The sequence below is a fragment of the Drosophila erecta genome, unplaced genomic scaffold, assembly GCF_003286155.1.
Source record: "Drosophila erecta strain 14021-0224.00,06,07 unplaced genomic scaffold, DereRS2 tig00000000-arrow-pilon, whole genome shotgun sequence".
NCBI classification, from domain to species: Eukaryota; Metazoa; Arthropoda; class Insecta; order Diptera; family Drosophilidae; genus Drosophila; species Drosophila erecta.
Window position 1 is genome coordinate 3,546,266 of NW_020825194.1, and position 26,486 is coordinate 3,572,751.

Sequence of the window (26,486 nt, forward strand, 5' to 3'; positions counted from 1 at the left end):
GAATTGCTCCAGAAACATTTAGAGGTATGCCACTTCAAATTCCGATTAAGATAATTTGAGTTATGGACTCTAGAACTTCAGTCTTGAGTCATTTTTGAGTTTCAACAACATCATAACATCATAAAAATTACAAAAAAACATTTAGAAAAAAAAATTTTCCAAATTTGAATGCAGATTTTGAGAGAATTGCTCCAGAAACATTTAGAGGTATGCCACTTGAAATTCCGATTAAGATAAGTTGAGTTATGACGTTTAGAACTTCAGTCTTGGCACATTTTTGAATTTCTACAACATCATAACATCAGAAAAATTACAAAAAAATCAAAAAAAAATAAATTTCTAAATTTTAATGCAGATTGTTAGAGAATTTCTCCAGAAACATTTAGAGGTATGCCACTTCGAAATCCGATTAAGATCAGTTGAGTTATGGAGTATAGAACTTCAGCCTTCGGCTATTTTTGAATTTCTACAACATAATACATCAGAAAAATTACAAAAAAATCAAAAAAAAAAAAATTTCTAAATTTGAATGCAGATTGTTAGAGAATTGCGCCAGAAACATTTAGAGGTATGCCACTTCAAATTCCGATTAGGATAAGTTGAGTTATGGACTTTAGAACTTCAGTCTTGGCACATTTTTGAATTTCTACATCATCACATCAGAAAAATTACAAAAAAAATTTTTAAAAATAAAATTTTACATTTGAATGCAGATTTTTAGATAATTGCTTTACAAACATTTAGAGGTATGCCACTTCAAAATCCGATTAAGATTAGTTGAGTTATGGACTTTAGAACTTCAGTCTTGGGACATTTTTGAATTTCCACAACGTCAAAGGATCAGAAAAATAACAAAAAAAATTAGAAAAAAAAATTTTACATTTGAATGCAGATTTTAGAGAATTGCTCCAGAAACATTTTGAGGTATTCCACTTCAAAATCCGATTAAGATAATTTGAGTTATGGACTTTAGAACATCAGTCTTGGGACATTTTTGAGTTTCTACATCATAACATCGGAAAAATTACCAAAAAATTTAGAAAAAATAAATTTTCAAATTTGAATGCAGATTTTTAGAGAATTGCTCCAGAAATTTAGAGGTATGCAACTTCAAATTCCGATTAAGATAAGTTGAATTATGGACCTCGGCTATTGATCCTGATCAAGAATATATCAACTTTATATGGTCGGAAACGTTTCCTTCTGCCTGTTACATACTTTTAAACGAATCTAGTATACCCTTTTACTCTACGAGTAACGGGTATAAAAGGATAATAAAAATTGAATAGCTCGAGGGGGTAGCCTTAGTTTTTTTCAACGATTGCCAATTTTATTAGGGGGTGCCGCTTAGATTTTGTGGTCCTAAACGGATTTATGCCCGTTCGTAATTGATCTGTTCACGAAATTGCCACGGCGATAAGCCATTCGATAGCAACTCGCCTTAAGTACGAGCATATCTCACAATGGCGACTGCTGATGTCATTGCTGACGCATTGCGTATACGCAGCGTGGGACTGCCATTAGTTGGTGTCCTTTGAACCGGTTGCTGAATGGGAATTCGAATGGGAGTGCATACAGCTATCGTGCTGCGACCCTTATTACATTAAAATATTTGACACAATTGCAGCTTTATGGCAATTTGCAAATTGCATTGCCACCCGCGGAGTTCGCCTTTCGATTTGGCAGTGCGTTGACTTTGTCAGGTGCACACACATTGTGTGATGTGTGAGCTGTGTCATTTTGAATAATTTCAGAGTGCGTGACAACATTTTTTGCCTCGCCTCGCATGCAAGTCAATCAATTTGTTTGGTGAGAAATATTGAAAAGTAATTTTACTCGACGCTTTTCCCACATGCATACAATGTTCTGGGCTTAAAGTTAGCTGAATTCGGTAAAGCCACTAATAAATTGATTTAGCAAGCGTGTGATTTTCAGGGATTTCCTCAACGCGATTAAAGCAGTAAAATAAATTCACCAAAGCTCGATTCACTTCCGAGCCGAGGTCATAAATCAAACTGTCTAAAATGGCATACATAAATTCTCATACTGGAAAAGGCATTTGCGATGAAATTAACACGCTGCGGCCCAGGACAACGTATCGTTTGCTGTGATTAATGCAACGCGGCGTATGCGTAACGTTTCGCTAGCTGTCTTTATTAATGGACGCTGATTTGCACATAAAGCAGCGCACATACATATGAGCCGAGCGATAAAATGTAGCCATGGGCATGGGGAGCCGGGAACTCAGAGCAGGGAACTGGTGGCCTACAAGGTGCTGGGATTAAACTAGATAGCTGCTCAGCAGCTCTGCAGCTCCCTTGCCTCATGGTTGTGGCTTCTTGGCTGGAGCAGCTTCCCTCCTTCTCTCCTTCATCCCACATCCAACATCCCCCTCCAGCTTGGGCTGCTCCGCCTGGGCATTGTTGTAGAGTCATTAAGGTGTAAATTATACCACTAATTAGCCATTAAGTAGCAAACGGCAGAAGGCAGCGTTTAAGCACGTACATTCCAAAACAAAACGAGTTCTGCGTGCTTTGAAGGACTAGCAACTATATGGGTGCAATAAAATTTAATGAGCATATAAAATGTGAGAGTGAAAAGTAAATTCTCTAGCTCAAATCGAACAGTAATGTGGGTAGAGCTTAAAGGTGTCTCGGGATTACCAATCCTTTGGTAGTAACGCTGTACATATCGAACCAGAACCAACCAGAGTTGAATAACAAAGCAAGTGCGGGGAAAGCAGCAGGAATAGTTTGAAAAAATATTGAATTCTTGAGACATAAACAAAGTGTAGAGGAGCAGCAACTCCGGCGGACTATTGAAGCAGAAAATCGAAAATTTATACAAATATGTTGAAAGAGCAGGGAAAAATAGAGCAGCGCTTTGGCGTTCGGGAAATGTGCAACGGCGGCAACAAAAGGAGCAGTAGTCCTTGTCTATGTCCGTATGCCCGTGTGCGTGTGTGTGTGTGTATGTTTGTGTGAGTGTTTGCCATGGCAAAAATTTGCATTTATTTGCTGAGGGTATGTTCAAGTGTGCAACGAACTGTGCTTGAGTAGAAGACAGGCAGAGAGCCAGTGCAATCAAAGGCAAAGCCGCCACCGCCGAGATCGCTCCTTCAGCTCCTTTTGCTCCTTTCAGTTGCTGGTACTGGTGCTGGTGCTTGGTGCTGCTCCAGTTTTAACTTGGCCAGCGGCGGTTCGTGTCCATTGCATCCATGGCTTCCTTTTGCCGTGTCCATCTCCGAAAACTGCACAAGACAAATGTACTCGCACAGCTGACCCTGCAGCCAAATCCCGGCCAGAGATCCATCGGAGCAGATCCTTCTAGACGGCAGCAGCGTCTTTGATTGCTTTTAAAGAGCTCCCTTCTCGAAATGGAATTTACCATTGGTCGCTGGCAACTTGTAAATTCAAATAAGCTCAACCCCCGTCATCTAGCTGGCCCCCTCCTGTGTTTTTCATTGCGTCATGCTGCATAATGAGCTGCAAAATCTTTGCCGGCTTACATGGCGTGTGAGTGACATTTAATTTGCCGACGACAGCGTTCGGATAAAACACAACTACCGCCCTGGCGCAAATCATCCTTTAAGCTGAGCACATAATTGGGCTACAGTTTTAAAGGAAAGGGTTCGTGGTGCCACTTGAATGCAAAGCCTCCGTATAGTTAATAAAAAAGGCAAATTTCCCACCATACGTAAACAAATCAGAACTCGCCTAATGTATCAGATGTATCCTCTCCTATCCTAATGTATCCTATGCAACTTGTGAATGAAGATTGTTTATTGTATGAAAGTCAGCTCCTAGGAGCACTTAAATCCTACTGAAACTGGAACCGGATCCAGCACGCGTTTTACAGCTAATAATAAATGACCCGAGGTTGCTTGTCGTCGACCACGTTTTTCAGCCGGGCACGTACGCATAAATTTCGACAAGGTCGTTGAATATCCTTTTTTTCATGCCATTTCTGCCCATGCCAGGTGGGTTCCTCCTTTGCGTCCCCTCGCGTCGACACATAAATATAATGACCAGCTATTATGGCCGGTTGGATCGGCTTACGGGCACGGCAAATGGCAAACGGCAAACACATGTTTGTCAGTCGGATAATGTGCCAAGTGTAACATATTTTAAATAATTGATGAGCGAACCCGACCCAGCAGCTGTTCCTGCTCCTGTTCGTCGCTGCCCATCAGCCTGCCTGCGGATATCCAGTTCCTGACCCCTACTATATATTTGCATGGAAAAGCCTTCGTCTGCCCATCAATTAGACGCACTCGTCGCCGTCGAGCCTGCCGACATGGCTGTCACTTTTTGCTGTCGACGGCAGAGGAGCAGGGAGTTACCAGCTGGAAATGCCTTTGGCTCATCCGTTTTCTTGCCGCAGGCGGTGCATACATTACAAGCACTTCAATTTCCGTCTGCCAGTCAGTCCACTTCAGAGGTCCAGTCGAAGACTGATTCTGAATCAGTTTTTTCAGTTTTTCCCCTAGAAAAGGGGTTACTTTCCCGCACCAGACAACTGTAATCAAAGCAAATTAATTATCTATGTCCTTCGTTGTGCGCACTTTTTCAGCCATCTAGCTTATATACCTTTCAAGCCTTTCATGTCCGGCACAATGTCGTCTGCCGTTGACAGGAGGGTCCACTCAGCTGTCTGCTCCGATCTCGGTGGCGGCAAAAGGCAAGAGTTAAATGCCGGGCATCGATGCCTGGCTTATAATTCAATGTGCAGCCGCAGTCCAGCACATATACTCTCACAAGTTCCAGCAAAATCCTTTATTCCTTCATTCACTTTCGTCGCGCACAAAAGTAGACTACAAAAAATGGCAATGCGAAAACAATGACAGGCACGGCAAATAAAGGACATGCAGGAATTACACAGAGAATGTGAGAGAGAAGTAACAGATGAGCCTGCCGATTGGCTTTCATCTAAATTTTTAATTAATATTTACACTAAGAAAAAACTACTTGCTCTAAGGCAAAGTTAAATAAACCCAAAGATCAACAATAAATTGTCATTTATTTTAAGTTTGTTTCTAATATTCATTTTGATTTGACTTAAAACTTGTTTTTCTGAGTGATTTTATTTTCTTTTGCTTAAAGTGAAACTAATTAAGTTAGTTAAGTGAATCTCTTTTGCCATGCTGGAATCTGATTAAAGTGCCAGTTCCTATTCGACATGCGACTCCTAATCACATGCATTTTGCCCATCCTTGGGCTGGACTACAGCGCATCCATGTGGATAAAAAAGTACTCGGAGAACTACCACCGACCCACTTACTACAATCGGGCCCACAGAAGCAAGGACCACGTGGATTACAATCGCGAAGCTCTCGAGGAACGGGACAAACCGAAACCGGTGGAGGTCCACAAACGACTTCCCTTCGATGCGACGAGGGACTTGTCCTACTACGTGAACGTGCTGAACGAGGGATCCGTCATCTGTGCTGGTGCGCTGATCTCCCGCAGGATGGTCATGACCTCAACGCACTGCTTCCCGCCGCGGAGATACGATGTCATATATGAGTACACGGCCCAACATCTGTCCATACTGACTGGCATGGAATTCGCCAAAAATCCGGATCCGCATAAAGTAATCGGATTTTTCATGCCGGTTAATAAGAAGGAACGGGATACCAACCACGTCGCTCTGCTCGCCCTCTCAAATAAGCTCGACCGTGACCATTACCGATACATTCCCCTGCATCGCAAGAGGCCACAGGAGGGGGATGACGTACAGATGGCCTACTACGGTCCACCCAAGTACCAGATCAGATTGTACAACACGCGGGTTCTGGGCTACGACCGCTGCAGAATCTATTACAGTCTAAAGGAGGTATTCCATATTTCCACCATTGAGCCGGACTTTATCTGCGTGCGGAACAAGCGGCACTCAAAGAAGACCACCTGCAGCACTCGGCCCGGGGATCCCTTATTGGTTGACAACAAACTGGCGGCCATCAATATATACGGAGAGCACTGCGACGAGGACGACGACTCCACCAACATGGACATATACCTACCCATTAGGACGGTCATACCCTTCATCCAGACGGCCACGGATGCACTGAGAGCATTCACCGGATCGGGTCCATACAATGAATCGCACGGAGGCACATTGTCACCCCTGCTTGAGTCCTTGGTGAAAAGGTCGCCCAATGTTTATGTTGGCGGCCCTCTACCGGAATTAGCTTTTGATGATCCTCTTAATGGGGGAATAGATCGTGAGCCCGAGAATTCCATAGAGAAACATATTGCAGCCGTGCTTGATTATTATTAGTTCCTTTCAGAAGCAATGCTATGGTTTATTAAAGACACGTTCTATTTTAACTAGTGTACAACAATATTATATGTTAAGGTTGCAAATAGTTAAATGTCACAAAGGTATTACAAATCAGTTGTAGGCATCACAAATTGATTTTATAAACAATATGGTCAAGTCAAAAGATATGCTTAGTACCAGAGACTTATTGAGTAACGATGCTGCGACTACTCTGCATTATTCAAATCCTGCTACTTGCTTTTCTGGCGATCGAGTCGGAATCTAAGAACACTCATCTCCATCGCTATATGCTGGACAGCTATAAGGCGCAGCACAATCCAAAGACCCAAATGGACTACAAACGACGTCGTACTGTGAGCAGAGATGACCCGACGGCATCCGCTCCCAATAATAACACAGTAGAGTATGGACATTCCAAAGAGCCCATACTTACCTTGACCAAATCTGACAGGAAGGTGCCGCTGCATGAGCTGATGGTTAGGATCTATCAGCAAAACAAGTATATCTGCATGGGCACACTGATATCCGAGATGCTAGTGATTACCGCTTCCACTTGTTTTGATGATGACAATAATGATGTGGTGACAATGAAGATGTTCGACGACGAAGCCCTCGATGGGAAGAAGGTGGCTCTCAACCAGACCTACCTGAAAGGAGCGGATCCCATGCTGGTTGCTATTCAACTAACCAACTCCCCGAAAAATTCCCAAGTGACTGGCGACACTGTGAAGCTGTGCGACTCCGAGCTGGAAATATACGAGCCCATCGACCTGCCACTGTGGATCAGGAGTCGCCACAGTATTCACTCGCAGACAACGTACACCATACCGATTCAGGCGTGCCGACTCCGCATGAGGGATCCCGAAGCGGTGATTGCCACCGACACCATGATCTGCGTGAAGAACATGAAGTATACGGCCCAGTGCCAGATGGCCATCGGGAATCCCCTGGTCCACGACGAACGCATCTGCGGCATCAATGTGGCTGGTCACAACTGTCCCACCTTCACGGGCGTGAATCTGTACATCAGGGTATACGATGCTCTCGCCTTCTCGATAATGGGCTTGAAGATGATTAAGGACTACCGCATCGAAGATACCGTTTTGTAATGGGTTGGGTCCCACTGTTAAATATATAATAATAAAAATATTTCCTTTATTTTGTTTAGTAATGTTTAAGTTAGTTGCACAAAAATATAGTATCCAGTATAGTTACTACTATATGTCCCATGCCAAATTGATTGTTAATAATCGGATTAACAATCGGCAGGTGTGGTAAATTGCCTTTCGAAACGTACGGCAATAGAAGTAGTCAGTTTCTTACAATACATCGCCATGTTGAAAGCTGTAGTATTATTGCTTTTGGCTTTGCTGCACTTTTGCAAAGGCGAAAAAGTACCTACTTCTGGAGTAAAACACCACAAGATGAGGTATATGAAGGACGATTGGCGTCCACACTTCGGGTACAAGCCAAGCCACTACGGTAGTTCGCATGGATGATTCCATTGGGTTATTTTCCTAATATAATTGAATTGTGTATATTAAATAATTCAAAATAGCGAAGTATAAATCTTTCAATTGGTCCCCTTCATTGTCTGAGGCGTTACAAATAACTTGATTCAGTAATCCATAGTCAGTTTTCACTATGGATATGTTAATGAACTGCAAGGATCCTCATTTTCCTGGTTTTGTGTAAAACTTTCTGCGGTGTAAACATCTTGGGATACAAGTGTCAAGTTTCCAGTAAACGAATGTCTGCCAAAGAGGAGGCAATTAAAATATATATTTGTAAATACCACCTTTTTTTGAATAATCAGCATAATCATCGAAAAAAGTCATTTAAAATACAAATAAATACCCGTTTCCATAAAAACATCAATAGTTTAACCTGTAAAATTGAAAGAACCATGCGGTGAATGCTATTTTTGGCAAGATAATATCGTAATCGCCTTATTTATTGTTCAATTTGTTTCTTTTAAATTGAACCGTTTCCCGACTAAGGTCCGACCTGCGGAGATCAAATGAAAACCATTTTTCGTGTGCCGTAAATATGACATTAAATTGTTCTGCCTCATTTCCGTTCGGCTGACTGAGGTCCAATCAAATTAATGAAAAATTTCTGCCTCCGCCGCCGCCGCTGCCAAATCAAAGTTGCCTAACGACAAGAATCATGAAACGCGCAGACGCTTAGCAATATTTGCCGGAAATGTCCTTTGGCTCAGAGTCATTGACGAAAAATCCAGCCGAATGAATGGCAAGAAACTGTACAAACACTGAGATGAAGTGGCAGTGGCAAAAAACCTTTTGTACTGCAGCGATAATGTCATCAACTAAAGTACTCCGTCGGGCATAGTGAAAAGTTCTAGTCAATCGCCATTAAGTACATAATGTGACGGGGAGACTGGGAATCAGATACATTCGGTCATGTTGACAGGCGCATACAAACTGTGTAAACATCATTAAAATGGTTTTACTCCAAGGACCTTCCCTCCCAATATCGAAATCGAAATGGAAAATCATTGAAATTATATTTTCGTCCATGTGTTCTGTTTACATTTTAGGTGTTCCCTTTTGATCTTCCCGCTGCGATTTGTGCCCCTTCCAAGGAGCGAGGTCCTTGCAAATTAGCCGCATATCACTTTATGGAAAAAGCTCTTTCGTAAATTAAACTAAATAATTCAAGGGCGCGACCGCAGTTCATAAAATGGCCGCAACAAACAAAGCACAACATTTGCGCCTCGCCATCTTTTGTTTTTGCAAATATTTAAAGCTGACACACACGCACTTCTAAGCGAATATGTGGCTGCAGCTGGATATGGAAATGTTTGACAAGAAAAATGCGGTCGTCTGCTTCGGGGGAGAGCCCAAACAATGTCAAGCGAAAAAATGAAATCGTACACTCCAAGAAAATGTTGGTATCCAGAAGGTTAACAATCAAGGAAACTATATTTTCCGTTCAAATAAAATGAAAGCCTATGCTGTTTACATTATAAATACTTTAATTAAAATGATAAATTGATTTCATGTATGACAAGAAACTTCATTAGCAAATACTCTATCCACAATTTTTCTTTCTGCAGTTAAACGCATTTGTATGTGTGCGCACGTCCTTGGCCGTCAACTGTGCGGGTGTGTGTCAGTGTGTGCGTAAAATTTTACGATAATACGCAACAATTTCAGAATGAGTGCACCCTGCTAAGCGGCCTGGACTGCTGAGCATTTCGAGTGCAAAGAAAGCAATTTCCTCAATATTCTTTATGGCTAACAGGAGAAGGCGAGAGAGAGAGAGAGAGATGAAGAGACTGGAAGGAGTGAGTGGGACAGGAGGCAGGGGCACTGCTTGCTGGTTTTTTGTTATTATTTTCAAAGTTCCATAAGCCGCTTGCTAATAAAATTTTAGAAGCCTGTGCTGGGCTATTAACATTATCATAACAAACACACAGCCCAGCGCATGTGTGCGTGTGTGTGAGAGGGTCCTTATAATAATCATTGCCCACACTCACATTTACAGTCACACATCCACTCACCCACACCGACAGGCATTTACATGCCACTTAGGCATTGTCGCCCATTCCTTGTGACTAGCGTTGCGTATACGCCGCGTTGTGCGTGCGCCTTATAATTCATTTATTGGCATAATTTCGTTTTATTTTTATTTGTTTTACGGCTCTTGCGATTGCCTTTGATAGGAGCTGCGATGTGCGAGAAAAAAGCGGCAAATTGAAAACATATTGAATATCGAATTTGGTCTCCTTGGACGCCCTTGAATTGGCCGCGCCACCTAATTGCTAAGCTGCACACGCGACCGGGCATACAATTAGGTGTCCTGGTTGCTGCAGGGGCATCCTGCTGTATCCTGGGGGCCACCTGGCGACCCGGCTACCCTGTGCATTCATTACAAAGCACTTTAATTCGCTCGAGCTTGAGCGCATAGATCACGCCCGGCTTAATAAATTCCCACGCCAACGGCAACCGAAAACAAAAGAATCCTCGGACGTCGCTGCCACTCAGTGGGGGCGTATGTCTTACCTGGCACCAGCTGGAATTGGAGCTCCGGCTACGGCTACGGCTCCAGCTCTGTCTGCACACTTGTCTGGTTTGTGGAGACGTGACTGGAAAAATGCATTTCCGCTGCACGTAAAATCCGGGGAAGAGCCAGAAAAAAGCACGGCAAACCGAGAGCGAAGAGGAAAACGAGAGGCACGTAAGTCAATCAGCAACTGGGCAGCAGCCACCGCCGCACAGGAGGAAGGACAAAGGGCAAAGGACGAAGGACGAAGGACCCAGGTCCGACCTAACAACTAAGTATATCCCTAATGCAATGCGGAAGTCACACTCCAATTTGGCCCAGGCATGGCGTCTGATTTTGTTGCTAACTGAATGAGTTACTTCCGCTTTGCCTAACAATTTTAAATAAAATCACATCACTGATGGAGAAGGCGGGCCTTCCGGTCTATCCCGGCAGCAAACTCGGACACTAACCAATATGGACAATGGTGTCTGGTGAGTGTGTGTATATCCAGTTTCCCCATTTTTTTTTCCCTCCTATGGACAGAGACATGGATGTGAATCGTAACCGACGCGACGCTGGCCTTTGAAATATTTATGGCAGCTACAAAAGGCCATAAAGAGGGAATGCCAATATGCGAGTGAGTCCGCTGGCCATTTGGTAGCCAATTGAATTCACTCCGGGGCAGATGTATTTGCCATGAACTGATTGACATAGGAAGCAGTCTATATTTGCAAGTCCATCATATTATAATGTTACCGAGTGCAAATCAGCAGCAATTATGTTTCCCGTTCGGAAAAATAAAACAAATCAGTATAAAATGAGTGGGTGGAAAATTGTGCAAATCATTACACTCAATTAATTGGGATGGTGAAAATATGAAATGCAAAATATTTTCACCCCAGTACACACACACACACACAGCAAATAAAGCAATTATAGTGCAAACATAATTTAAACAAATGAGAGTGCATTCCATTACCCGTGGCGAAACTCGAATTACAATGATCTAATAAACGATGTTTCTGCTTTACGGCTACATATTTCTCGTATATCAATCACAATCCGCTGGATAAAAACTTGTAAATGTTTGATAGCGAATTGCGCCAAGGGCCATGAATGAAATATCATCGATAACATGCTCTTGCTCACCTGTCCATTCCCCATAGCCCCCAAAGCCCCCAAACCTCCCAAATCTCCCGAAAAACTGACAGCTCATGGGTAATAGATAGTTTCGTTTGGCTGCAATTAACACCTTGCGAGCTGCACACAAATATTTGCCAGACTTATCGAGCATTTATCAATGACAAGTGTGACATATACCGATGATATGGCAGTGGGGTAGCTACGAATGGGGCACTCTGCATGTAACAACACAACCGGAGCCAGCTAAGTAAAAAAGCTGGGGAAATTAAATATAGAAACAAGCTTTTTCTTGGGAGGTGATAATATGAAAGGCGGCCGAACAGAAGTTATAATGCACAGCGTGAAGTCGCTAACTCGGCGATTTAGTTTCGCTTTTCGGCCCGACTTGTGACCACTTGGAGCGCCATGTGGAACCCAAATCGGAATCACCTCAGTCGCTCAATATTGTCGTCATGTACGCGGGTGGAAAATATTGCAGTCCTCGTCGTTGCGTTTTCTGTATCATTGCATTCCTTATCTGTCAGTTGGTTTTCTTAGTCATATTTATACGGAATGATCGCTATGATGATATGTACGCAAGTGAAGTGAGTTAGCTATAGAAAAGCAGCTTTTTAAATATTCGAAATATCAGTGGAGTGTTTTCTTAGCGGCTGGCTTACAAAAATGACAGTGGGGATAACTATCTGGATTGGCGTGTATTCATATCCCATGCACCGGAAACATCCGAGGATTTTTACCAATACAACATTCATCTGAGTAATACTTTGGGTCTTATACGTAAGTTGCCCGTAACAAGGCATTACAGGTAAGGAAAATAGAAACATATAAACTATCATTAAAAAATATTTCCTACCCCTCCTTAGTTGTGCTACTAGAAATCCTACACTTCCGCCGCCTTTGGAGGCCAATGTGAGTGTGGTGATCAGTTTCCACAATGAAGCGCGTTCGATGCTGCTGCGCACCATTGTTTCCCTGCTGATTCGCACACCGGAGGACTATCTGCACGAGCTAGTCCTTGTGGACGACAGCAGCCAGCGGGATGGTAGGCCATTGAACCACATTGAACCACTTACGCAATAGGGTGGCACTTATCGCTCAATTAACAGTGACCCTGCTGGAAGACCTCAAGCGATGGATGGGCGGAGTGTTCGGGTCGAGGCATCGCCTGGGGCTCATCTTTCTCAGGAACCAGGAGCGCATGGGCCTGATTTGGTCGCGCAACAGGGGCGCCGCCTTGGCCAGTGGACGTTATGTGCTCTTCCTGGACAGCCACTGCGAGGTGAACGAGGGCTGGCTGGAGCCACTGCTGGAGCGACTGGCTCGCAATTCCAATCTGGCGGTTAGTCCGCTACTTGACCCCATTGACCCGACCACCCTGAGCTACCGGAAGGGCAACGAGTTGCTGAAGGGCGGATTTGACTGGTCCCTGCACTTCCACTGGCTGAAGCGCCAGTTGGCCAGCCAGGAGCGCTTGGAGACGCCCTACCAGAGTCCTGTCTTCGCTGGCGGTGTCCTGATGATGTCACGCGACTGGTTACTTGAGCTGGGCAGCTTCAACCCGCACCTGAAGGTGAGAAAACCCAATTAGCCGGTGTCAAGAGCTCTAATTGCTAATGCCAAATGCCGGGAATGCCGCTACCCTCTGCCACAGTTCTATGTGAATACCCTCAGTTGTCCACATTCATCCCTTGCAGATCTGGGGCGGCGAGTCCATCGAGCTGGCCATTAAATTGTGGCTTTGCGGTGGACAAATTGAGATCGTGCCCTGCAGTCGAATCGGGCACATCTTCCGCCGCCGCCACGCCTTCGACTTCCCACCGCAAACCGACCGGCAGTTGAGTCCGGCCCAGGCAACCTATCTGCAGTGAGTCCGAGGTCGGGGATTAGGTGTGAAATGGCCGCACCGCCTCTGGAATTTTTCAATTTCATTGCTGCCCGGCTTCGTTTAATATAAACATTCCAATCACATGCTGATTGAACTCTACCCTCCCTCTCCGTCCGCAGCAACTCAAAAATCATAGCCGAGTCATGGCTGGACGAGTATAAAAATATGTTCTACGCACTGAGGCCGGCGGCCAGGCGAATTCCGCTGGATCACACTTATGATGAGCTGCAGCGGATGCGGACCGAGCGGCGGTGTCATCCCTTCGAGTGGTATCTGCGGCATGTCTGCCCCGAACTAAGGTCAGTGCACTGGGAAAAACATTGGGTGCATGAGGAATGCGTATATTGAATATTATGGGAATAACATGACTTTATTGTAGTTATATCTAGTTATGATTGCAGTTTTCATTATTATATTTATAACATTTGTGCTAATAGTTGTGATTTTCTGAGCTGTGTGGCCAGTTATCTGAGTTATGGTTAATTGAAAAATAACTAACACTCAATCAACTCGCAGGATGCACTTTGACGAGCTGTCGGCCACGGGAACGTTGCGGAATGAGGGCCGGTGTGTGCACGCCAGGACCAAGGACTCCCAGCTGATCCTGGCCAGCTGCTACCTCAGCGACATCACCCAGTGGAGCATGCTGCGCCAGAGTGGGCAGCTGAGCACCCATCGGGAACTCTGTCTGGCTGTGGGATTCGGGATGCGAATAGCACTGGAGCCGTGCGGCCGAAATGAAACCGCGAAGAGGTCGCAGCGATGGGTGCGCCTGGGCACCCGCCTCCTGCACGCCGAGACGCACCTGTGCCTGGATAATCCGCTCAAGGATCGATTGGAGATGAGCACCTGCCGTTCGCAGGCCGTATCGCAGTCGTTTCAATTTGCATTGGAAATGGAGGGGCACACATAAACTTGGCTAATGATACTGAAACTGAATCCGATAACGACACAGATACTGGATACAGATTCAATGAACCTGAGCCTCTTAGTTACCGGGGCTCAGGTGGCTGAGGTTGTGGGGCGAATCTCTGGGCAAGCAGGTAAATCAAAACGCTGACATGTTGTGCTAATCTCTGTGAAACATTTCCGCTGCCGGAGCGGCATGCCCATAGATTACGGAGGCTCCGGTTGAGGGGAAGCAGTAAATTATGGCGCCATGGATATACGAAAAGGTGCTTCTGCACCCAACTCCAGTAGCCGTTTTTTTTTATTCCGCTCCGCAGCCTTTGTTGCCGGAGTCGGACTATCAAGACTCGCAGCGCTTCCTGTCGCATCCGTCACACGAGACAGGACACAATGGTTTCGAGGGGGGCAGATGTGGGGGCGTGGCTAGATAAAAGCCAGCGACGCCGCGCGTATTGTGCGGCTTGTTTAGGCGGTCCTGTCATCAGTCAGCGAACAAAAGCGTGGCATCCTTCGGCTGCAAGGAGTCGGTCGCAAATGTAATTGAGTTGATGACAATGCCACTGACTGCCCGGCTCGCGCTTCCGGCAATTTTGATGGCCTCCGGATGCCGGCGACAAAAAGCGGCGACTCCGGAAACAAGTCCAAATAAAACAGAGACAGAGCAGTTAGAGCAACAGTAGCAGAAAATGCCAGCAGAAAACAGAAGTTCATGCCATGGTGCGGCTGCTGTTGGAGAATTTCCAAAGTGCAGTTGCAACTTAAGATTTGTTTTGTTTCACCATTCTTGCGGTAATAAAGCGTAAAAGTTAATTTTGTATCTCAACAATGGCAACAAGTGTGTTCTGCAGATCCTGCAGCTTCTGCAATATTTCCCTCACAATAGCGCCAGCTGTGCGTAAAAATCGCATTTCTCACGGAAGTTAATAAAAACAAAAAAGCCTTGGGTGACCAGGGAAACGGAAGGCGGAAGTCTAACAAGTTGCAGTTGCTTTGGCATCGTGTTTGGGCCTTCTCTCTCCTGGTTTCCGGAAAGTTATGACCGCCCGACATCGCGACATTTTATTGTCCTGCACCTGAAATGCAACTAACAATAAAGCGGCGGCGGTAATAAAACGGCGAAGCACTAGAAAATTTAATTTTCTATAAAGTTTGTCCAGGTAAAGTCACCGCTGCTAAATTGCCGTTCCACTTTAAGAATGATTCGCTCTTGGCAGTCCTTGACTTGAATTCGGCAAATTTGTATTGCCTTTTGAGAGCTGGATGCTTTCGAAAAGCTGCTCCAACATCGAATGAACCCAACTGGGAACGGAAAACTGGTAACTGGGCACTGGGCACGGGGCACTGGGCACTGGTAAACTGGGCTCAAGGACGGACCTTAATTATGAGCGGTGGAACCCTCAGCCAGGCATGCAAAACTTGATTATTCATTTGAAGACTCATTTTATTATCTGCATAAATCTTTGCCGAACCCGGCAACCAACTTTCTGTTTACTTTGTTGGGGGCCGAGAGCGAAAAAAGACAAAATGGAATCCATCATTCACTGGCGTGGCCGCATTTAAAACATCTTGATTAAAAAACTAAAAAGGGAAGTAGGCAAGCTAGAAGAATGGCGGTCGGTCGGTTGGTCGGTAAAATGGCAAAATGAAAGCCAAATGCAAACTCAGCGCATTCTAAGTGCGCCAGCGGAAAAACAAAAAGGGATAGAAAATTCGCGGAAAGTACGAAAAAAATTAAAACGAAATGAGCGAGGGCTAAAAACTTATAAGCCGCGAGCGTGGAGCGTAGAAGTTGCGGAATAACCATTGGTGGGCAGCGTTTAAAAAGGGATTTCAAAATTAACGTCCATCGGTCTGGCAAAAAAGTCAATTTGAATGATTAAATAGCAAAAGCTGTGTAAAAGTTGTGTCGCCGTACCGCCTTTTGCCATCGACCCCAAAAACCCAGGCATTTCCAATCCAAATCCGTAGAGTTGCGCCCACCGGACCAAAAACAGAGAAAAAAGCGATTAGTGTGGTCTTTTGTGTGGCTTAAGCATACCCGATGCCTTCTTTTTTGGCCATTCTCCCAGGCGGATTTACATTTATTAATTCCCCTGGCAGATGCCAAAAAAAGGGTCAGGTTTCGGGGCGGGCTGTATACAAGTAAATAAAAACATGTGAACGTTAGCGCAAAAAGCGATAATCCATCATTTTTGTCCCAGGTTGACTTCGGCAAAGGGAACAGTGGTATCCTTCAGGAGTTACTATCCTTCAGGTGTTACTATCATATGAGGGCTTTTACAATACAATTTCATGAGCTGTAGCTCTTAAACATATTGATTAATGGTAAGAAAAATTTATAGTTTATGTCCGTATCGCTAAAAATAGCCCTTCTCCCACTGTTGTTCCCTTGACGACACCAGAAGTTCATGTCCCTGGCAGAGACGTGTAATCCCTATCGCATGATTATGCCAAAAATGAACCAATCCATCGCAGCACACGAAAAAGGTTAAGCTCAATGTCCCTGCAAGATGGGTCCTTCAATCCTGTGAGTGGGTGTGTACGCCATACGGATTATCATGCCGCTCAGGAGCACCCAAACAATTTTGACGCAATGAAATGATTTTGATGAAAAATTAAAAAGCATTTCAATCACGCCGAAAGTTTTCTGACATCACAAAAATTGTTGCTTCTCCCATGGCAAAGGGAAAATGCAGAGTGGAAATTTCGAGTGTGTGCGGATGTGGATGTGGATCCGGAATCCGGATGGCGATGTGATCTGATGTGGTCCCCAACTCTCGTGTCTGGGAGTCGTTTATTTAGATGCTAATTTAAGTGTGCGCCTGGAATAATGCTTTCCATTTCAGTTAAAACGCTGCGAAAGTTGTGTTCAAGGTGATGAGTGTTCGTGTTGGGTGGGGGGAGCTTGGTTTATGTAAGCTTCAGCTTGCAAAAATATGTATAAGCAGATATTTAATGGATTTGTAATTAAAAGATTATATTAAGTGACTTTGGTAAAGAAAATTAAAGTCAACTCTTGTGCTACGAGACTCGTAGACTATGGAACGGTACTCATGATCTTTAAAATAAGGTAATAAAAGGGTTCATAGCTATCCTGTATATCTTAATAAACTATAATAAAAAAAATATAAAAAAAAAAAAAAAAAAAAAACTCTTGATCTATTTCCGGTTAATTTTGTTCGACAGCCGCAAAGTATGCAATGAAATGTGGAAAGTGGGCAAGATGGCGCCATCGGTCTTCGAGTGGAAAATTCAAGCAATTCAACGCCACTCTTTGCCATTTCAATAGGCAATGAAGCTGCATTAAGAATTAAAGACTTCATTAAGTCCGCAGTGCTGCACATTAAATAAACATAATGCCGCCTTTTGCTGCTTGCCTCTTCCATTGTCTCCGGGCGATTTCTTGGTTTATTTTTTTAGCCGCTGCTTGTTGTTCGTGGTGCTTAATTCGCATTTAATCTCATCAGGCTTGCGACGTCCTCGTCAGGGGTGCACTGAGCCATGGCCCCACAACCCACACCCTACACCCCCCGCCCGGTGGCGGGCGACAGGAGAGCCCGCCGCAGGTTTGATGGGGGCCACAGCTGCCGCTGACGCAGCAGCCGACTGAGCCGCCGACGTCGACGTCTGCAGGTGACAGGTGAGCATTGCGTTGGCAGCGGCAATAAAAAGCATGTAAATGAGGCGAGGACTTAACCTAGGCCAAGACCGAGCTCGGATATCTGCCGGCTGCGGTTATATAATGTTGTGACAAGCCATCCCCGGCGACCAAAGGTGTTAAACCAGTAAATCCCATCTGACTTGCACCGATAAAAAGCAGAGCGCTTAGGTCCGCCTCTGGTCTGGATGCTTGTATGTATTAAAAAATACTTTAATATATTAAAAATATTTATTCTTTTCATATTAACTAATAGCCATTTATTACTAGTCAGAAGAATACATCCTATATTTATATAATATATAGAATATATGACACAATCAAATCCTTTCTTTCGGTGTACAATTGGGGGCGTGGACATGAGCGCGTGCCAACTTTTTTGTTGTTTTTTTTTCCACCTCTGCCAGCAGTTAATCAGAGAAATTAAGCAATGTACTAAGCGCGGCAGAGCTGCGACGACGCCAGCTGTGCAGCCGCCGAGGCTGACGACATCAGCCAGGACATCCAGCTGTGCAGGACAATGGAAGACGGCGGGCGCAGACCCAGAACAACTAGTGATTGCCCCGACAATTGCTGTGGCGCATTGCCCGTTCAACTGGGCCAGCAGCTCAGCAGTTTAGCTGTGGGAGCAACAAGAGCAAACATTCCAGGCCAGCTGATGGGGATTGGGTTTGGATGGAAATGGGAATGGGTATGGGGATGAGGAGGAAGAGGTGGCTCCGGCGGCCACCCAAAACCATCACACGCTCACACGCACAGAAGCCAGCGGCGCTGGTTGTTGCTATTGTTGCCATTATTCTTGCTGGGATGGCTGGCGTCGCTGTCGGCGTTTTGCCGCCGCCGCCGTTGCCGCCGAGGCATCGAAGTATTCCTCAACAAGCTCAGCCAGCAATCAGTTGGGCGCTGGATACGGACGCGAGCAGTATGGACTTTTAAATTGGCCAAAAACACCAGTATAAAATCGAGAATATATAGCGTACAGCGGCGTAACAATCGGTAGCAACAATAGGAACGTTGTTTTTTTGGCCATACCGCCATATAGCCCCGAAATTTATGCCGTTCGTTTGTCAATAAAAAAGCAAACGGGAAATGTAAACAGAAGCGTAGCGAAAGGAAGACATCATATTGAATTTATGGTGTAGGTGCAGCAACGTGGTCCTCGAACCTAAGGACACCCCGGTGTCCTTGTCGTCAGGGTGTGACTCGGCACAGTTTGGTAGTGTCGGTGCCGATTTGCACGTGCCCTCACCTTTGAACTCACTCTCTCTCTTGTTTCACGCCACCCCGAGATCCTTGTGTGCTGTCCTTTATTGTTGTCTTACCTGTGCTACCCACCTACAATTACCTTTATCGGGCAAGGACCAAATTGCTTTTGCTACCCTCCGCCACGTTGCGAACAAGCCCGGTCCGGTTCGATACCACACGGCGTATGCGGAACGTTTTTGAGGTCTCCGGAGCTCAACGGTCGTAGTATTGCGCATGATAATTGAATTTTTGTGGCGGCTGCTTTGTGAAACTCTCCTAATTGGAAATTTCTTATTTGCGTTCGATGAACTGTAAGCGGAAAAGAGCCCAAAATTGAAAATGTCCCGTGACAATCAAGCGAAATCACCAATAGCCAGTACAAAGTGATCCGGAAAGTTGTGAACTAAAGCTGAGAAAACATGGAGAACACCGCACTGCTGGCTAATATTAGCCTAAATGCAACCAGAAATGAGGAGAATATCACTTCATTCTTCACCGATGAGGAGTGGCTGGCCATTAGTGGCACTTTGCCGTGGATAGTGGGATTCTTCTTTGGCGTCATCGCCATCACGGGATTCTTTGGCAACCTGCTGGTCATCCTGGTGGTGGTCTTCAACAACAACATGCGCTCCACCACCAACCTGATGATTGTCAATCTGGCTGCCGCTGATCTGATGTTCGTAATCCTCTGCATTCCCTTCACGGCCACCGACTACATGGTGTACTACTGGCCATACGGAAGGTTCTGGTGCCGCAGTGTCCAGTACCTGATTGTGGTTACCGCCTTCGCCTCCATCTACACGCTGGTGCTGATGTCCATCGATCGATTCCTGGCGGTGGTCCATCCCATTCGCTCGCGGATGATGCGGACGGAGAACATCACTCTGATTGCCATCGTGACTCTGTGGATCGTGGTGCTGGTGGTTTCGGTGCCAGTAGCCTTCACCCACGACGTGGTGGTAAGTGGGACTGGAAGAGTGGAGAGTGGGAGCAATGGTAGTAGTGGGCCTGCTGTGCCTGAATCTGCTGTGAAGAACACGGGCCAGGCAAATTTATTGCTTTCCATCATCGTCACCTCGTTAGATTCCACTCGCAGCACGTCAATGGTGCCTGCTTTTGATATAGCTCTACATAATATATATACCTAGATCGGTGGTCTGCCTTCTGCGAGATCGAACAATTCAGAAGGCAAAGACCCCGCACAACCCAGCGATCGTCCAATCGAGCGATCCTGATACAACTCATTTGTTTTTACTATTAATGTTTGCCCCTATTAAAGTTTCCCCTTTTTATCTTGTTTTCTGTTATTTTGTTTATATTGAAAATTTCGCTAGATGCGCGGCGCCCCATTTGTTTTTGTTACTAATTTGCTATTTTGAAATCATAAATTTTTAATTATAGACCAGATAGCCAGCGAGAAACACTTGCCAACTGGCGGTGGGTGGGTAGATACCCATCCTCCGTGTGGCTTGCACAATTTCTGAATTCAACTGTTGATCCAAAAGCGCGTAAATCATGGGCAGTCGTAAGTCGTAACAAGCGGCCATTATGGAAACTTTGCACTTGCGAACTTCGGGCGCACACTGCGTATGATAAATGTCTTCGCGGGTGGCGACCTTGAAGTGCTCCACTTGGACATTAAGCTTTTATGATCGATGCGAAAAGTGCGAGAAACAATTTAATTGCGGAATAATCGACCACGATCTGAATTGTTTTGCTTAAAATCAGTGGGTGATATCAAAATAGTGCAAGGGTATTTACCCGACTGCCAGGTGTTTTGCGATACACAAGTAAAATGTATTTTCGGACTTTAACCTTAGGTTTCTATTCTCCAGTATATATATATTATATATAGAGTTATTAACTAAAATTCAGCTTTTCAGAGTAGTCAAATTATGGTTGAAACATAGCATAGTTTACAGAGTACTATATTTTTCCATTGCGAGTTTCAACTACAAGTAATTACGGTCCAATTTCTGTTGATACTAACAATTGGCCTGCGGGCTTTTCCCACTGATTTCCCAGTGCCAATAAAGCGAATCCCACATCACACACGACCAACTTTCTGCTTGTGCCGTTGAGTTCCCCCTTTTCCTTGGCCAAAAGCGACAGTCGCGGTTAATTAAACGAATCTCATCGTCGCACGAATGATGAGCTATTTTATCTGTGAGTTGGCAATGGCCCACTGTTGCTCCTGGTGTTGTTATTGTAACCTAATATTTTATTAAATGGCATTTCACGCTTCATTATATTGTTATTTTTGTCTCGTTCGGTTTTTTTTCGCGTTGGGTGGAGAGTTCCAATGGGTGGTATTATTGTTTGTTTACGTGTTTGCTTTGCTTTGTCTAAGGATTAAGCTGGAAAAATAGAGGCCACATCGAATGCTCATATGTGTGCTTTGCTTTGTTATCTGGTGTGTGCGTGTGCAAATACAAAGAAAGAGGCGATAAAAAGGCATAATTAAGTCATGTTTGATCAACATGTTAATTAACAGTTTGCTATTAATTATTTCCATATTACATTGCCCAGCTACATGTACAGTATATATGTAATGAGTTTGTGCGAGCCTGTGCCATTATCTTTTTATTAGAAATCGATATCAAATAATAATCATAAAGCCACATATGTCCGACTGCGTAACTAGATATGCGATCTCCAGGTCATGGCATTGATTGACAGCTGTTGGCTGATTTCTCGCAAACGAGGAAAGGGCATTAATGGCTTGTCAAGTCTATTAAGTCGTTGGGTTTTGCGGAGAACATGCCAGCGAAATGAACCCATAAATCAGCGGAAGGGTCTGGCCATGATTTGTCTACTTCTGTGGCCTTGGCCACTTGACGCTGCGCAGATTCAGGGTTCGAACTCAATTTGTGGGGCAACATCACTCGCTCAGTGTAACGAAAACAAGGGCGGGCCATAAACAAACATTTTTGTAAGCATTTCATGCCGGCATTAATGCGAAGATTTTTTAAATGCGCTTTTCCACACGCATTCATCGATTGAAAGAGCGGCGAAGGTAGGCGGGGATTGTAAACAAATTGTAAACAAAAGGCTGCGAATATTTTTACGACTCACCAGGCAGTTTACGACCCTCCTAAGCGTCAGCAAACCAGTTTCGTCTAGCCAACAGACCAATAGATTCTCCATACCCCAAAACAGCAAGCCCCAAACCCCCATACCGATACCCATACCCATACCCATATCCACTGCGCTTTTATCCAAATCCAAAACTACGGCTGAACAATTTGTCAGCCAAATGTCAGCGACAGAGAAACAAAGTGAGATTGCGAGTTAGTTGTCGACGTCCGAACTATTCGTATGACAGTTTAGTTTTATTTACGATGTCTGGCTGTTGGCCGTCTGACGTTGCTTGGCTGCCATGCAACTGTCAACGGCAACATGACGTATGCGCAATATTCGATTCCCACACCGCACGCCCTTGCTCATAGTTCCCACCACCTCTCTCTCCCTCTCATCGATTTCCGCAGGTGGACTACGATGCAAAGAAGAACATCACCTACGGCATGTGCACCTTCACCAGCAACGAATTCCTCAGCCCGCGCACCTACCAGGTCACCTTCTTCATCAGCTCCTACCTGCTGCCCCTGATGATCATCAGCGGGCTCTACATGCGCATGATCATGCGGCTCTGGCGCCAGGGAACCGGCGTCCGCATGTCCAAGGAGTCGCAGCGCGGCCGCAAGCGGGTCACCCGCCTCGTCGTCGTGGTGGTCATCGCCTTCGCCTCGCTCTGGTTGCCCGTCCAGGTAGGTCTTCGAGGTGACATCAAAATACATTTATATTTTAAGTAATCAAATATATTCTTTGGCCTGATTGCACAGCTCATCCTGCTGCTCAAGTCACTCGATGTCATCGAGACGAACACCCTCACCAAGCTCGTCATCCAGGTCACCGCTCAGACTCTGGCCTACAGCAGCTCGTGCATCAATCCGCTGCTCTACGCCTTCCTCTCCGAGAATTTCCGGAAGGCCTTCTACAAGGTGAGTGGGTTGGGTGTACTCGGAGGCTGGACGAGAAGGGTCCTTTAAGTGGCGACATCTGAGTGCTCGGTCAATATATCGATGAAATATTTCCGGAGCATTGTTTTCGCTTGCATTCCGTTTGATGGAATCTTTTGTGTGGCGTAATTTTAAGTGGGCCATTTTATTGATTTATTGACTGACAAACATTAAAACCCTTTTCCATATATCAGATATTTGTTTTTTGATTTTATCTATAAACAATGATTTCCGCTCAGCCGCGTTTCCATTGCTGTTCCTAATGAGTTTTTAAATGAGCGAATGTTTTGATTTCAAATCAAAAATCCAAAATGCAATTAAATAATTTACGAGCATAATGGAGAGCAAAAGCAAAAAAGCGTCTATTGAGGAGGAAAAAAACCGCTCGTGTTTTCCCATTAAATTTCGATGGGCCAGCGGCAAACGTTTTAATGAGTTAAGTGCGAAAAACGCGCATACGCCGCGTGGGCCGAATTTGGTTGTACTCTCGCAGCATCGGCATCGGCATCAGCATCCAAATCTATATTTACGATATAAATAGGTAGAACTTACAGAATAATTTCAGCCACGCGGATCATCATCGGACCGTCCATCTTCATTTCTCTATTTATAAGGCCGTCGCAGACGATTTGCAGCTGTTGGGCATTAAAGTGGGCAAAATGAAATGCCTCCTCAACCCCTTTTGTTGTGGAACAAATATTTTCCATTATTGTATGTGTAGAGATCTTTTGTCTCGTCAATTTAATGAAGTGCAGCGATGCGGCTTGCGAGCCATTTCATTCGCTGGCATGCCACAGTTTTCCGTGAAATGGCACAATAATTGGGCTTTAAATTACAAATGATTCTTTTCCGTTCTGCTGGCTATTTAAAGATATGCCCAAATTAGCAGCGCACTGAGACAATGGGGAATTACGGGCTCTACATTTTTTTGTTTGGCCGGGCTTTTTATAGCATTCCCCTGTAAATTCATTGACATTCGTTGATGTCCCGTCCCGCACGCAAAAAAACGAGGCAAAAAAAAAAAAAGTGAAAACAGACGGCTGACAGGCTGCCCGCAGTTTTTGGACTTCGAGAATGGCGGCTCATTCCAATTCAACTCACTTTCGGGACGCATTAATTCTTTTGGTCAGCGGCCATTTGCATAAACGCAAAAAAAGAAGCAGAATACAGAAAAAAGAAACGTTGCGGGTGGCAAATCACTGGACAGCCACGCCCACCGGCGAGGGGGTGACTTTGCTTTACTTACTTTTAATTACTTTAGGGACAAACAGACACAAACGGCTGAGGGAAAGCAGCAGGAGCTGCCGAGGGAAGTTTACGAGCATGGTACATTGTACTCATCGATCTGAGAATTCTACTTTTACCCCACAACATTTCCTTTCAATCATTTTGTGGCTTAATTTTAATATTTTAATTTGTTTTCCCGCTGCGGTGCGTGGGCTACTCGTGTTTTCCGCATTTTCGGCAAAGCTTTTGCCACTTTGCATATAAATTGTGTTCCTGGACTGCTGATGCTGTCTTGGTTTGCCTTTCGCTAATTGATGTGTTTGTCAAGTCATTAAATTAGATTAATTACGTTAATTAAATTGCGAGCCGCTGTTTGTATTGTTTTTTACGCAATTGTTTCTGTTTGCGCCACGAGCGTGTTTGGAATTCCTTTTTCGCCATTTCCGGACACCACGTGATTGGGAATATGTCAATCTGATTAATTGGCCATGCAACTGGCCTTCGATTAGTAATTTATTCATGTGCCGAATTTGTCGGCTTTTCTATTGGTCTTTCATCCATCTCACGCCTTAACCAAATCACCACAATAGGGCTTGCAATCCAATAGACTTGGTATGAGGACATCGGCGCATCAGGATGTGAGTTCTGAGAAAACTACCTATTAAACATAAGTGTAAGGCGGAGTACATTTGTTTTAGATATTTCTTTATAAATACAATTCAATTCTGGCACGTGTTGAAATAATTATAAAATTAGTTAGCCTGTTCCTTACATTTTTTCAATGATATTAAAGTTATCTTTTTGTTTCTGTAGTATCATTAAGTATCTAAAATCTTTATTTTGTTTGCTGCTAGCATGTGCTTTTGTTGCCTCTAAAACATAACTTGTTTAAATTCGAATGATAAATCATTGGAATATGGATTTTTTTTTCTAATAACTAGGTACATATTTGAATGTTCGTTGTGAGTAAATATGGTGCAAATTTGTAGTCAAATACCAGCTTTAAAAGCTTTCCGCTGCTATCCATTTGCCGTAATCGAATAATGAGCTGGGCGCAGACAATGCGAATGCACAGCGCACCTGGGAAACCAAGGACCGCAACTGCCGGCGGTTCAAAGGCCATAATTCATTTCCCCGGAGCCCTGTGCTACTGTTGCTGTTATTGTTGTTGTTGGTGGCTCTGTGACGAGGCACTAATCAACAATTTTAGGCAGTTCAATCAAAGCGCAAATTCATAAATCATTTATATGCAAAACTCTCACTCCTCAATCGGCAGGGATGCCAGTTCACAGATCCCAAATACCGAATACCAGATTCCAGCTTCCCAGTTGCCAGTTGCCAGTTTCCAGTTGCCTGGCAACTGGGCAATTCGATGCTTGTCTGCCGGCATTTCCACACCTCAAACCACTTTAATAATTGAATATTGAATCAAATCTAATCATTCAAATGCAAAGCGACGGCAACAATCGCAGCCAGGGGCCTTGACATGGGAATAGCTTTCGCCCCATTTCCCATTTCCCCACTTTCACTGCCCAGTTTCCCCCCAACGAAGCGCCACCAAAGTGACTCTGCATCAAAACACGTCATTAATCAAATATTGTGGCCGAACTGTGAATTCACCGGGCCTTCAGTACTTTGTGTATATTAAAGCATTACGTCCTGCCAATTTCCCAACATTTTCTTAGTTTTCTCATTTCCTCTCCCCTCTGTTCCTGCAGGCCGTTAACTGCTCATCTCGATACCAGAACTACACATCTGACTTGCCGCCGCCGCGCAAGACGTCCTGTGCCAGGACCTCCACCACTGGACTCTAAGGATCACTTTTGATTTGGGAGGCAGTCACCAGGAGCGAATCTTTGAGGGCACCAGTGGACAAATACACGGGACCAATCCATCAATGGACTGCAAGCGAGCGCTGCATTGGAGTATTGCTTTTCGAATGACTAGATATAAGATATGAGGACTTTGTAAATAGTAAATTAGATTAAATGAAATGAATGTCTATATCGTATGTGTATGTTAAGGCTACTAAGCTTATTCATCTCTTAGATGATATTATAATACAAATAATACATTTTCAAATTGGAAGCGTATACAGGCGGCAATG

General features: G+C 44.6%; 4 protein-coding genes across 5 annotated transcripts; all 4 read left to right on the top strand.

Moving 5' to 3' along the window:
• Positions 1-5,151: 5,151 nt before the first annotated feature.
• LOC6555357 lies at positions 5,152-6,329 on the top strand. The gene has a single exon (XM_001981400.2). The coding sequence runs from the start codon at positions 5,179-5,181 to the stop codon at positions 6,277-6,279; it is 1,101 nt and encodes a 366-aa protein (XP_001981436.1). The 5' UTR covers positions 5,152-5,178; the 3' UTR covers positions 6,280-6,329.
• A 49-nt stretch (positions 6,330-6,378) lies between these two features.
• LOC6555358 (seminase) lies at positions 6,379-7,431 on the top strand. The gene has a single exon (XM_001981401.3). The coding sequence runs from the start codon at positions 6,480-6,482 to the stop codon at positions 7,389-7,391; it is 912 nt and encodes a 303-aa protein (XP_001981437.1). The 5' UTR covers positions 6,379-6,479; the 3' UTR covers positions 7,392-7,431.
• A 4,361-nt stretch (positions 7,432-11,792) lies between these two features.
• On the top strand, positions 11,793-15,053 carry LOC6555359 (putative polypeptide N-acetylgalactosaminyltransferase 13). Its single transcript, XM_001981402.3, has 7 exons — positions 11,793-12,020; positions 12,084-12,241; positions 12,300-12,478; positions 12,543-13,006; positions 13,131-13,300; positions 13,441-13,620; positions 13,838-15,053. Exons 1-7 carry the CDS (start codon positions 11,889-11,891, stop codon positions 14,232-14,234), a joined length of 1,680 nt encoding a protein of 559 aa, XP_001981438.1. The 5' UTR covers positions 11,793-11,888; the 3' UTR covers positions 14,235-15,053.
• Positions 15,054-18,759: 3,706 nt separating this feature from the next.
• On the top strand, positions 18,760-26,390 carry LOC6555360 (allatostatin-A receptor). Of its 2 annotated transcripts, none has more exons than XM_001981403.3 (4): positions 18,760-20,092; positions 22,622-22,900; positions 22,976-23,134; positions 26,098-26,390. In XM_001981403.3, exons 1-4 carry the CDS (start codon positions 19,553-19,555, stop codon positions 26,191-26,193), a joined length of 1,074 nt encoding a protein of 357 aa, XP_001981439.1. In that variant the 5' UTR covers positions 18,760-19,552; the 3' UTR covers positions 26,194-26,390. The 2 variants fall into 2 exon arrangements, with proteins under 2 accessions (XP_001981439.1, XP_015009205.1); XM_015153719.2 differs by lacking the exon at positions 26,098-26,390 and adding an exon at positions 24,970-25,044.
• The last annotated feature ends 96 nt before the right edge of the window (positions 26,391-26,486 follow it).